This window comes from Colletotrichum aenigma, assembly GCF_013390185.1.
Source record: "Colletotrichum aenigma strain Cg56 chromosome Unknown KSG_Cg56_contig03, whole genome shotgun sequence".
In the NCBI taxonomy this organism is placed as follows: Eukaryota; Fungi; Ascomycota; class Sordariomycetes; order Glomerellales; family Glomerellaceae; genus Colletotrichum; species Colletotrichum aenigma.
In genome coordinates, this window is record NW_023500909.1 from 1,428,881 (window position 1) to 1,441,607 (window position 12,727).

The 12,727-nt window shown below is 55.3% G+C and overlaps 2 protein-coding genes across 2 annotated transcripts; both read right to left on the reverse strand.

The window, feature by feature from the left end:
• Positions 1-629: 629 nt before the first annotated feature.
• mae1-2 (Malic acid transport protein) lies at positions 630-2,012 on the reverse strand (the record flags this gene model as incomplete). Its single annotated transcript, XM_037319616.1, has 1 exon — positions 630-2,012. The coding sequence occupies one exon, from the start codon at positions 2,010-2,012 to the stop codon at positions 630-632; it is 1,383 nt and encodes a 460-aa protein (XP_037181029.1).
• Positions 2,013-9,991: 7,979 nt separating this feature from the next.
• Positions 9,992-12,414, reverse strand: Ece1 (Endothelin-converting enzyme 1; the record flags this gene model as incomplete). The annotated part of the gene is made up of 4 exons (XM_037319617.1): positions 9,992-11,326; positions 11,382-11,885; positions 11,938-12,209; positions 12,264-12,414. The coding sequence occupies 4 exons, from the start codon at positions 12,412-12,414 to the stop codon at positions 9,992-9,994; spliced, it is 2,262 nt and encodes a 753-aa protein (XP_037181026.1).
• Between the last annotated feature and the right edge of the window lie 313 nt (positions 12,415-12,727).

Below are 12,727 nucleotides of genomic sequence, written 5' to 3' on the forward strand. Positions count from 1 at the left end.
CCTCTAAAGGTGTCCTGTTCAGCCGTCCAATCTGGCCCAGCCCTAAACCTCTCGCTGCCCCAGTCTATGTGTGCCCAAAGTCTATCAAAGAAGCCCCAAAATTGGTATGAATGATGATGATCCAAAGCCTCGTGCGTAAAAGTTACAAAAATGAGCATCGAACAAACGGGAGTAAAGACCGTAAGGGGTTTTCAAGGAAAAGAGAATCCATTCTTTGAAAAAATGACTACGCTTGATATGAGCGCGCGCGCTATTGTTGTTCGTTCCACGCTGGAATATGCCCCTACAAAAACCCAAAGATAAACACACACATGATTAAAAATGACGCCGCCTCTCGCTCGTTTTTGGCCAGAACGGAAATAATTTGCAAAAACCACCCAGAGTCAGTTCTGGCGCTATGAACATTTGAAGCATGAACAGTGAGCCACCCTGGCCCACGACTGCGCAGGCACACATCCGTAGATCCGTGCCGCGATTATCCTGGTAACCTTTTTTTCGTTCCAAACCTCGTGTTTTTTCTTTTCTCCTCGGTGAACGCTCGGTGAGCTGTCCAGCCAAACAAACCGCTACCCACCGCTGTTTCCTCCTTTCCCAGTGATGAAAAAAGATGTGATGAATACAGTGTGAAATTAGTGGTCGTTGTAGTCCTCGTCTCTCATCGTGTACATGATGTCTTGAATGACGACGGCTCTGACGTGGTGGTAGAGGACGAAGAAGTAGGTGCCGAGGAGGACGAGGGACATGGCGGTGGCGAACCATAGAACGGCTTCGTTGCCCAGCTGGTTGCCGATGGTGATTGTCGCGAGCGTGAAGCCGGTGTTGGGGAAGACCATGGCCCACCATCCCAAGTGGAAGTAGACAGGAGGGGACGAGACGACCGCGATGATGGCGATGCCGAACCACCAGGCGGCGAGGGCCCAGAGGAAGATGGCGCTCATGAGGGCGATGGTCCTGATGATGCCGACATCGATGAGGATGCCGTCGCGGTCGGGGTCGAGGTTGTTCGGGAGGCCGTTGGCCATGCCGATGAGGGCGAGGGCGGTGAAAGCGGGCGGGCCCACGTTCATGAACAGACCGGGGCGGTGCTCGCGGTTGGGCAGGCCGGCGGACATGAGGCGGCCGACCATGTGGGCGTACATGAGGACGGCGACGGACAGACCGAGACCCTGGCAGGTGAGACCGGCGACGACGATGGGGACAGCCGCGATCTCAGGTTGAGTGTCGGCAATGACGGAGGCGATGGTGCCTGAAAGCATGATGGGGAAGATGGGAAGAATCCACGTGGGCATCATGGTCTGCAGACCGAAGTTGTGCCTGGCAAAGACGAAGCTGTACTGGCCGATGGCCAACATGAGGGTGACGATGACATAGCCCCAGAAGGCGACCTGAATGGCCCAGACAAGAGTCTCGTCGTTCTCGGGGATCGCGTATCGGTTTGTACTCGTGATGAGCGTCGCGATAGAAAGGAAGAACGTGGGGAAGAAGAAACCCTCACGCTCATGAGTCAACGACTTCTTCATGTCGCCGGGGTACAGGAAGAATCTCGCCAGCATGGCGGAGCAGACGAGGACGAAGAGGATGATGTTGATAACGTAGACGACCGTGCCGATTTGCCTCAGGCCGGGGAACTGGTGAGGCTGGGCGAAGATGAGCAGCGAGAGACCGCCCGTGCTCATCGTGAGGGTGTACCATGCCCAGGTGAAGTGGTGCAGGCGAGCCTTGAAAGCCATCCGTGGCCTGTTGGGGTCGTTGATGTCGATGTGGCCATGCTCACCATGGCCGTGGCCGTGGGAGGCGCCCTTCTCGACTACCGGTGTGATGGAGTTGCTGTAGCCCTCATCCTTCTCCTTACCGTGGCCGCGCTTCTCGTCGTTGAATGTCAGGTCCAGTGGTGCCAGCTTGGGGGAGTTTGGCCTTGATGTTTGCCACTCCGCTGAGTTCTTGCGCGTCGACACCTCTGATTCGGTCCAGGCCGAGTGTTGGCCCGGGTGGACTGGATCCCTTCGATCCATTGTGTGTGAATGTGTTGATGTTTTAAGGGTATTGTTTTTTTGTTGTTTTACGGTTGGTGGATGCTCGCTCGCAGTGTGATTTCAAATCGGACCGGTCGAAGCAGGAAACAGGTTGAAAGACGCACGCCGAATCTCGCAGAGAATAAGTCGTTCGCTCGAGAGTGAGTGTCGAGAGTTGGTGTGAGATGTAAGGAAACCGGGAAGAGGTGATGAAAGGAGAAGTTGACGATGGTGGTGACGGGGGAGGCAAGATAAATGCAAACAGAAATACAACGGAAGAAAAGAACTTGATGTCGCTGACAAGGGGATTCCAGCTCCGGTGGATTGTCTGTGAAATTAGGTCTTGGACGGGATGATATATCTCGGTGGCTCGAGAGGTCCCAAGTCTTGGGAGGAAATCAGACTAAGCAAGGGCTTCTTAGAATAGCTACACTTGACTTGGTTAGCAAAACGGGGTATCAGTCCGGTGGAGCCAGTCCGTCTGTGAGTGAAGGTGAGAGACGAAGAGGGAAAACAAAAATACACCAAAGTGTGTGCGTATGAGACGAGACAGGTCCGGTAGATGGAGATGTGTGGTGCTGGGCACCCTTGTTTGAGGGGGTGGAGAGCCCGACTGGAGCCGACTGGAGCCTTGTCTCTCTTCCTCCCAACTCTGTTCTTCCTACGGATACTGCTTGCGTGGATGGGTGATGTGGGTGCGTGAGGTGTGTACTCCCTCCCCTCCCCTCCCCAGGCGTTTGCACAAATGTAGGGCCCTCTGTTGCGTCAGCCAGCTTCTGTGCGTACGAGACAGCAGCAACACTCAGCGCCTCTTCAGATACCAAATTTGGGCTTGAGGCAAAAGTTAAGACGGGACTCGCTTCACGACACCATAGACACACACCAAGGGTTGTAGAGTTTTGGATAGCCGCGTAGTGTGAGAGGGATGGGCGGACGGGATCCACTGATATGAAGATCCAATGCGGCGGCGATACCGCGCACAGCGGGTAACATATGGTTACGTCGACTCTTTGGCGGCAGGCCGTGAGTTGGCTGTGGGCAGAAATACATGGCTGTAGGAATACCAAGACTGCCATGTCTTGCCCAGCGCTACGTACCCATTGAGGCTCTTTGGGAAGAAGGAAGAACGTGGGCGGGCTGGCGTTTGGGTGGCGGCCCAAGGAAGATACCCCCACGGCGCTGCACAGGGTGACCCAGTTGGGCGACGACGGTTCGCCAGAAGAGGAAGGGGGCTTTTGGATACTCGTGCCAGGGGGCCGGCCTGTCTCTGGGTCCCCGGCAGACGGCGGCGCGATGGCAGGCAAGATGCAGCAAGATGGCGGTTGAAGAGCAGGTCGAGGGCGTCTACCGTCTCAGCCCACCGGGGCTTGCTGCTGAGTGTAGACGCATCTGCAGGCCAGAAGGTCGCGATAGTGACGGTTCCGGCAATGATTGTACACGGCCGCGGGCGAGAGACCTCACGACGGTGTCAAGGGGCAGTCCCATCAGTGTGATGTGATACAAGCCGCGAGGTATTTTGGGGCCCGAGGGGTACTCCTGGATCACGACCGTCACGGTCTTGGGCGAAGACAGCAGTTCGGGCGCAGCCGTGCCAAGAAGCCAAGAAGTGAATATGTGCCAAGGAGGAAGAAAGGCAAGGAAAGTTGAAGACTTCAAGACAGGAGACGGTCCAAAAGGCCAATCGGGGGGCCGCCAGGGACACCAGGGCCGCGCATCCCTCGCGGTCTCGAGAGGGCCGTGCTGGGAAGAGATTTTCCTTCCTTCATTCATTCTTTTGGGCTTCCTTATCTGAACAATGGTCCATGGGGGCCATCTCGACGTCGATCACCCACGCACGGTAGGCCGGAGCACTGCATGGATTTGAGAATCGGTCATGGTGATGGGGGGTGACGCTGCTGCTGCTGGACGCTCAGTGTTCGGGGCTTCAGGGGTGCAGGGGCAGGCAGGGCCCTGTCATTCTTATGAATCGGGAAATATTAATAGCCCGCCCATGCATATGCCTGTTCAAAGCTTGCTTCAGGCGGCTGGCTGGAACACTCTGCGCGCCTGGTTCTGTTCTGCATCGCTGCGACTGATCGAATCGTCGAGATACGACAGAAGGGTAGAGGCCTGCTGCAGGATGTTCTGAGCTAGTGTAAGGTGAAGAAGATGAAGCACGTCGAGGAACATCAAAGACTTCGGATCCTGGCGGAAAGGCGCCTGCGCGCGCGTGTCTTGTCTCTTAGCCTCGACTAACGCACGCTGCGGACCGCTGCCTCCCTCCCGTGTGTGTGTGATGTATGTATGCCTGTGTCAACGCCACACTTTACTGCTTCGTCAAGCCTGTGTGAAGAACAGCCAGACCGACGCACTCTGTGTGGAAAGGCGAGAGCCAAAAGGCGCACGGGGGACCCCCGGCTGTCCGAGTCGGGACATTCGTTTCACGATCGGAGCTCTGGCCGCCAAGAGATGGGAGGACCCGCCCTGGACCTCGAAACACGCTGGTGAGAATGAGGCAATGAATGGCATTTTCTCTGGATCGCTGACTCTGACTCTCTGTTGCTGATGCTGTTCCTGCACACGCCCCCCGGCATCGTGGCAGGTCGTGCAGAGGATAGACAAGAGCCATGCCGCGCATCAACAATATTGGATATCTGCCAGCTCGTGTTCCTGGCCTTGGCTTCACGTCTTTTGCAGATATTCGTAATGAACTGCGCACGCCGCCAAGACCGCGCTCAGCCAGTCGTTCGTTCGTGTTCCCATGGATCTTCAGTCTTTACTGCGTACGCCGTGTGCTGTCACCATGTCGTCTATACATTCATCCGGGCTGTCGATTCAGACTGTCCGCCTCGTCCTGCCACGACGACGCGCACGCACGCACGCTTCAACATTGCAGCCGCGAGACAGACGGGCAGGTTGCAGCTGAGAAGACGTCAAAGACGCCCATCGTGTATCCATTGATAGGCGCAGCAGCAGCAGCATGCCAGCAAAACACACAACCAAACACTGGCCTCGATCCACTTGCGCTGGGCACGATAATGTGTCGGAAAACACAGAAAAAGATACAATACAGACAGCTACTGCGCCAGAGTGCCGCCGGAGCGTAGCATTCAGCCCATAGAAGGCCTCTCTTCGGGGGTAACGATCTCTTGCGTGCGCCGTCGATGGACGGTTCAGGGGACCGGTGCCCACCGGGACGAAACACCGCTCTGGCCGGACATGTGAAGAAAACGACCAGGTACCGCGATAAGGAACCAGGGACGCCTCCACTTGAGCAAGAGTCTCACGCCCTCTTTCTTACCGTCTACATCCCGACTTTCACACACATCTACACATCCTTCGCTTCCCGTTGACGGCTCGGCTGTCCCACCCGTCGAAATTGAAATAGAAGTCAAAAAAGAGGGTCCCGCGCATCCCGTTGTTCCCCCTAATTGCCTCTTCAGGTAGCCTCCCGGTCGCTGATGGCTTGGGTTGGGCTGTCTCGCAGGCCCTGTGGTCGCTTGGCCGAGCCGCTGGTTCCAGTCTTCCTAGTTGCGTTGTGGTGGATAGCAGCAGCCCTCTTCGGCTTTGTTGATGAGGACTAGAACAAAGCTGGGTTCACTTTGTCTCGCTGCAGTCTGTCGTCACAGGTCTTGGTCTGATGTCCCTCCCTCGTCCACTGATCGACGCCTGGAATCTCCAAAAACCCGTGCCGTTCGAGCCTATTTCAATGAATTGTCATCAACTCTTCGACCACATCGCGGATGACTGAGTAAGATGGTCGATGCTGACAAGTCGCCATAACACACACAGACGGCCGCCACACAACGTGGTCTGGCTGTCTTGGCCCTTGGGCCGTCCATCCGTCCTTCCGTTAAGCCACCCGCCATCAGATCTTCGGTTTGCGCATGTGTGTGTGTGTGTGTGTGTGTGTACGTGCGACCGCAAATCATATCTGACCCTTTAAAAACAGAAGGTGGTGGCTTTCCTATGCACTCGGTGTGAGAGGCTAGACTAGAATACCACCACACGATGCCGGGAGCACCGCCAGCCAGTTGACCAACAACACAGCAGCGGATTTGGGACGAAAAAGCTCACTGCCGCTCTGTGTTGGACCTGCAGACGCTACATCGAGAATGCTAAACGTACAAAATCCCATCACCGCCCGTTTCTATTCTCGTGAACTCTTGGCTTTTTGGTCTCTTATCCAAAGAACGTGCCCACAGTCCTATCGCGAACGAAGCCTCAATCATGATGCAACCGTCCCCTCTGTTTGAACCCATCTCTCCCCGCCTCGAACAACTTGGCGTTCTGTGTCTCCTACTGGATACTCCCCCACCAAACTAATTGCGCGGCGTTTCCGCGTTTCTACTAAGCCTCCCATCACGACCCAATCAAAGAGGTTCCTCTTCAGGAAAGCCAAGATGATGCATCACAGCTTTCCATGTTGTTTAGCTCAACACTAGCCTGAGAAACCACAAGTTCAAAACGCCCAGCCGGGAGAGGCCAAAAGGGAGACACAAGAAAGTGAGCTATGCTACGCTACAGCAACATGTCGATTTGCATCGCTTGCTGACTTGGCTTTCAATAGGGCGCCGGTGAGAGCAATCCGCATCATCCCGGACCCGGTGGGAACTCTGCTCTACGGGCGAGTCTTGGCCAGATTGGGTGACATGATCTACCGCCGAGGGAAAATCCCCATCAAAAATCTGCGGCCTACCGGACGGGATACCGCCTCTCGCAAGATGAGATCCGGCTCCTGGCATCTGCGCCGCAATCGCCAAGCGTCCCTCGAAACGCGCGAGCAGCATGACAAAAGCCCGTCGACGATAAGCGTCTTGCTGCTATGGGTCCAGTCCGTCCGGCTGCATCCACTGCCGTGCAATGCACCGCCGCCGGCCATCACCCACGACGATTGTCCGTCCGTCTGCATCTACACCGGTGATAGGCAAACCAGCACACATCACATATACATCACACAGCTATTACCTGCCTGTCGCGGCCGTGGACACCACCTCTTGGCGAGACCCTCTCTTTCGTTCCCATCTAGTGAGGGAAGGTTTCTCTTTGGAAATGAGTGCGCACACGTGTGAGCGCATACAACCAGAGTATTGAACTATCGACTAGGCCCAAGAGCCAAAGAGCACCGCCCCCTGTTGATCGTGATGGCGATGGGCATTATCGCCAAGACATCGCCATGTCCACCGCCACGACCTCATTTGACGACAACGTGGGCGGTTGGCTGGTCGATTCGTCAAACCTGCCTTGTCGTCCTCCCCTACAGGCTACATCTCCCCCGGCGATGTCTTTCTTGATTCATCACCGCCCACCCCTAAACGCTGTGACGCCTGCTGTGTCTACACCGTGGCATCCTCGGTGGAGAAACCTCTGGTACGGGATAGTGGTATTGCTATGGACCAGCGCAAGACATGCACAGTTGCAGATCAGCCGTCCAAGTGACATTTGCCCAGAAATCGATTTTCCCTACCTTCCCTTTTCCCATTCCCGTTCATCGTCACTCGTTTTCGTGAGAGAGATAGCTAGAAAGTCTTGGCCGTAGGGCGTCCCGCGGGATACCGGGACAAGACGCTAAGTGATCGTGTTTGACGCCTTCTCCTCCGACTTACTCGTACAATGCCTTTGTTCAACGCATGGAGCCTCCAAAGCATCGACATCGACGTTCCCGGCAGGCTAACTGCGTTGAGCGTTTGGTTGAGGAAAAAAAGAGGGTATCCGCTACATCAAAAACATGCAGTGCTCGAGACAGCGAACGTTGGACCGAAAGACAGCCCGAAAACCTCCGACACGGCCACAAACCGGGTTGTCGCTACCTGTCGCGACACCTTGTCAATGGGACTGGGAAGAAAAGCACATGTCGCAATCCACACAACCTTGATGCCCGACACAAGCCCATGAGTCAACATCAGCGTAAATCCATGGATTTCCCAACGGCGCACGCACCAAAAGGCACCGGGGCGCTGGTCCGGCTGGCACCTCCGTCGTCCCAAGAACAGCGGCCCGCTGTCTTCGGAGCGCCGGGGCCTCAGATAAATCACGAACAGGACGAAAAGACTTTTGGGTTTGGTTGGGTTGGGTTCATCGTAGCCGCCCCTGAGTAACGCAAAATTTTCCCATCTTCTAGGCTTAATCTGGTCTCTTCTTTTGCGAACAATCTATCGCGACATGGGAATCTATCATGATGCAACCGCTGAGAGCCTCAATGTGTCCAATCGACGGGAGGCCTGCAGTGTAACCAATTTCGGCAGGCCCGGTACCTGGCAAGCCAAGAGTGTTAGATGCACACCGATAAGAACTTGGCAAGTGCTTGTCTCTGGCGAATGCACCGCAGCCATTTGGAAGATGCCCAACGACCCATGGAATCACGGTCTTGTAATATCAAAAAGCTTGATGTAAAAAATTTTCTTCACGAGGATATCGTGTTCGTAACTGTCATTCCTGCAGCCATGGAGTTGTGATATTGGGTGTTCGGTGCTTGAGCCTCACCGCCAAAAAAATGCGCTTGATGCAGCATTGACTCAGTCAAAAACAGCGACATGTGAAAATCCATAACCACAAAATCTGCCCGGCCACATCACCGCCCGTTCTATTTTCCCCGACCGCGGACTCGACTCGTCTCAGAAGACAGTCCGGGGAACTACAGCCTCCGGACCCATTGGACAGAGTGCAAACGCCCGGCGCTAGGTAGTTCATCACAAACCGGCCGGGACCCCACGATAGAGACTGGAACACACCAAAACACCGTCACAAAAAGGAAGGAGACAGCAAAAAGGAGCCAAACTACACCAAAGAATGAAATTTTTCTTCGCGATAAGCTAGAATAGAAACAAAACCGCAACGGTGGGAACAACAGCGACCCCCACCGTCCGCGCCCCGACAATCCGAAACGGCAGACCCCGGGCCGGCCTGTCTCAAGGAGTTGACAACTCAGATCCGCGGTCCCCACTATCCAGCAACCTGTCTGCAGAGGTTGCAGACGTTTCAAACTTATTATTGGCTCAGTACGCAGCGAGAGAGGCCTACCGTTCCTTTTGGTTCGTGTACATGTAAGCAGCGTTGCTTTTTGGTGGTATCCAATGATGTGTCGTAGTTTCGATGTCCAGTTGTGACTTTGTAAGTCGCAGCTATTTCAAGATATCTAGATAACAGTGGACGGAGGTTGAAGAACACCGGTGTGTCTTTTTTATTCTGGCTGTGAACATCACGAAAATTTCTTGGGTGCTAGAGAATACCTCTATAGATTATAGTTCACTTCGCTATCAACTATCCAGGAGAAATATTGTATAAGCTTCTCTGATTTGGTCGCGATTAGAGTGAACTGTACACGCCTTAAGGCCTAGACGGACTTGGCGATCCATTTGATCAGCTGCTCCGAATATATTGGTCTCGAGGGTAAAGTCTGGTAGCGATGAAGCTTTTGTACAATACAGTATTAAACCTACCCCTGAATCACTCTGCCCATCTTTTTTAGGCTCTCGATCTCGTTGTGGCTCCGATTGTACGCCTCACATTTTTCGTCCCCTTTGTTGAACCTCTTGGCATTCGACGGCCTAGCCGCCTGTCAGTAGCATCCGCACTGGCTGATACACCAACGCCTCTTTCTTTAGAACCATCTGTAAGAGGAGTGTGATAGATTTCTTCTGACACCTGACCCCCTAGTCCGGGGGGCTGAAGAGGTCTTGAACAAGCCGTTGAGACTGGAGAATAAGCAATAGTACCGACGATCTCTACAGCTCAGCACTCAGGGACAGCGTTCACGCTGCGCAATCAAGCCTCTCTGGGCTCTCGGCCTGCGTCACGATCCGGTGCGTTCCGAAGGCTGAGTATCTTTCCGTGCGCTGACACTAGTGCCTTACCCGGCGTCGCTTATCCACATCACAGTATCACAGAGCAAAGATAAAGGGGCCCAAGCAACGATTTCCATTCTGTGATATACCATACATACTATACAACCTAACTAATAAACCTCACACCGCTCATACACAGCGGCCCGCCTGGACATATTACCACAATTCACAAGTGGGCTTCTTGCTCTTGCACTGGAAGCTGTCCCTGAACTCGCGGCTGTTGGCCATGGTGCCAAGAATACGGGCCCACTTGGGCGCGTGAGGGTCGGTGTAAATGCGGTTGATGGCTGTGTCCTTGCGGGACTTTCCGCACCACCAGTTGGAGTAGGTGACGAAGAAGAGCTGGTCTTGAGTGAAGTGCTCGAGACCAGGCAGGTTCTTGTTGGGCTTCTCGTGCGCACGGCGCTTCCAGGCCTGGAAAGAGGCGGAGAGGCCGCCGGCGTCGGCAATGTTTTCACCAAGGGTAAGACGTCCGTTGACGTGGAGGGGCTCGTCGTCGGGGCCCGGGACGGTGAAGTTGGAGTACTGCTCGATGAAGCACTCGGCACGCTCCTGGAAGGCCTTGACAGTGTCGTCGGTCCACCAGTCAGTGTAGTTGCCATTCTGGTCGTAGTGACGGCCAGTGGAGTCGAAGGCATGAGAAAGCTCGTGACCAGCGACAGAGCCAAAGGCGCCGTAGGACATATAGGCGGGGACCTCGACGTCGAAGACGGGGAACTGCATGATGCCGGCGGGGAATACAATCTCGTTACCCGGAGGGTTGTAGTAGGCATTGACGGTCGGAACTGTCATGCCCCACGACTCCCTGTCGACGGGCTTGCCGAGGGCAGACCACTCGTCGCTTACGGCAAAGCTGCGAACCTCCAGAGCGTTCTGGAAGAAAGTGTCCGGGTTGAGGTTGACTGATTCGTAGAACTTGTTCAGGCTGGGAGGGTCCATGATATCGGGGCTCTTGGTCGGGTAGCCAATCTTCTGGATGATGTTATGCACCTTATTGATAGCCTTCTTGGTGGTCTCCTTGTCCATCCACTTGGTAGCCTTGAGCTTCTTGGCGAACTCGGTCTTGATGTCGGTGATGATGGTGTCACCAAACTTCTTAGCCTTCTCGGAGAATGCCTTCTCAACGAAGAAGCGGCTGAGAATCCAGCCGACGCCATCATCGACCTGGCCAACGCAGGTGCGCCATCTCTCAGGGGCAGACTCGGGGTCCTTTCCGGCAAGCTCATTGACAAAGCGACGGTAAGGCTTGACTGCGTCGGCGTCCACGTAGCGGGAGAGGGACTGGACAGCCTTCCAGACGAAGTAGTTCTGGATAACCTCCTTGTCGGTCTCGGCGAGAATGGTGGCGAGCTCGGTCATGTACTTGGGTGCCATCACAATGACACGCTCCACCACGAAGCCCTCGGGAGCCAGGCCAGCGATGAGAGCCGTGAGTTCGATCTCGGGCGTGAGGGCAGCAGCCTCGTCAATCAGCATGGGGTTGTAGTATTTCTATTAAAGTTAGCAAACATATTCTTTCTATGAGACGTGGAATACTTGCCGTGACATCTTCCCTCTCTTCGGTGCTTGGCGAGGCAGCAGCCAGCAACTTCTCGAGATCAATGACCTTGGCGAAGTTGTCCTTGTTATTGTCGGGGTACAGGTTTCCGAGAACCTCGACGGCAACGCTGCGGTACTTCTCGACAAGCTTGTCGTCCTCGTAGCGCTCCTTGGACGGAAGACCAAGGCTGCCTGGCGCCGCGATGGAAACCACAACCGTGTCGGGATCTCTGTCATCAGCACCAGTGCCACTTGCAATGAAGGCATCAACGCCGTATTTGGCGAGGAGCAAGATAGCGTCCTTCGTCGGCTTAGGTTCGTCGTCCTTGGCGTTCGCGAGAGGGTAGGCCTGCTTGATCTGGTCCAGGATCTGGGTCAGAGGCTCCAGCCCGACTTCTTTGATCTTGTCCTCGTTGATGCAGGCGTCGTAGACGGCCTTCATCTTATCGAAGTTCTCCTCGTCGGCATCCTTGTCGCTGGAAAACAACCGCATCGGAGAGAAGGAGGAGTGCTATTCACATTGTTAACATCGCCGCCCTGCTTGAACTGGTTTTCTCCCTTACCTTGGAGTCCTTGGGGTACGGCGCCTCAAGGATGTGGCGGAGGAGAAGCTCCGAGTTCTCCGACATGATGGTGCCGGTGAAGGCATCGCCCTGATCGGAGCGGAGGTCGTGGCGGTCGCGCCATCCGCCGCAAACGAGCTCTTCAAAGTCGTTGCACGGGTCGAGCTCCTTGTAGTCGGGAGACAGGTTGTATAAGATCTCGGACGCTGCGTGGACACAGGCAGGTGTCATGCACATCTTGTCCGCCTTGTCGGCGGCGAAGTGCTGCTGAGCTACGGAAGTTCTGTCAGCACGCCATGTCACTCAACGCCGTGGAACATACCCACCATGCGGCACGCCATAGTACAGAAGACCGGCAACGGCGCCGAGAACGAGGACCTTCACGGCGCGTTTGCCGGCTGAGCAGCGTCCGGCATACGGGCAGCGCTGCTTCGGCCTCACGGGCTCGTGGGAGACGAGAGGCGCCTTCTCCGACATGATGGCGCTATCGGGAGACGGGACCTTTGTTTGATTGTAGATAAGCTAGTAGAGCGATAAGACGATGGACGAACCCAGCCAGCTGAGCATCGAGATATGATGGAGGAGGGAGATTGGTTCGATGGGGCTGGCTCGCATGCGGGTGGATGGAGGAAGGGAGAAATGGGAGTGGGCCGATGCAGCTGACGGAGCTCGGAGCTTGGAGCTTTGCTTTGGGGGAGCTTGCTTGAGCTCGGAAAGCTGGGGGAGAGGACCCAAGACTGTGACCCTGCGGAGGCGATGACGCTTTGATGCGGAGAAGCAGCTGCCTGCT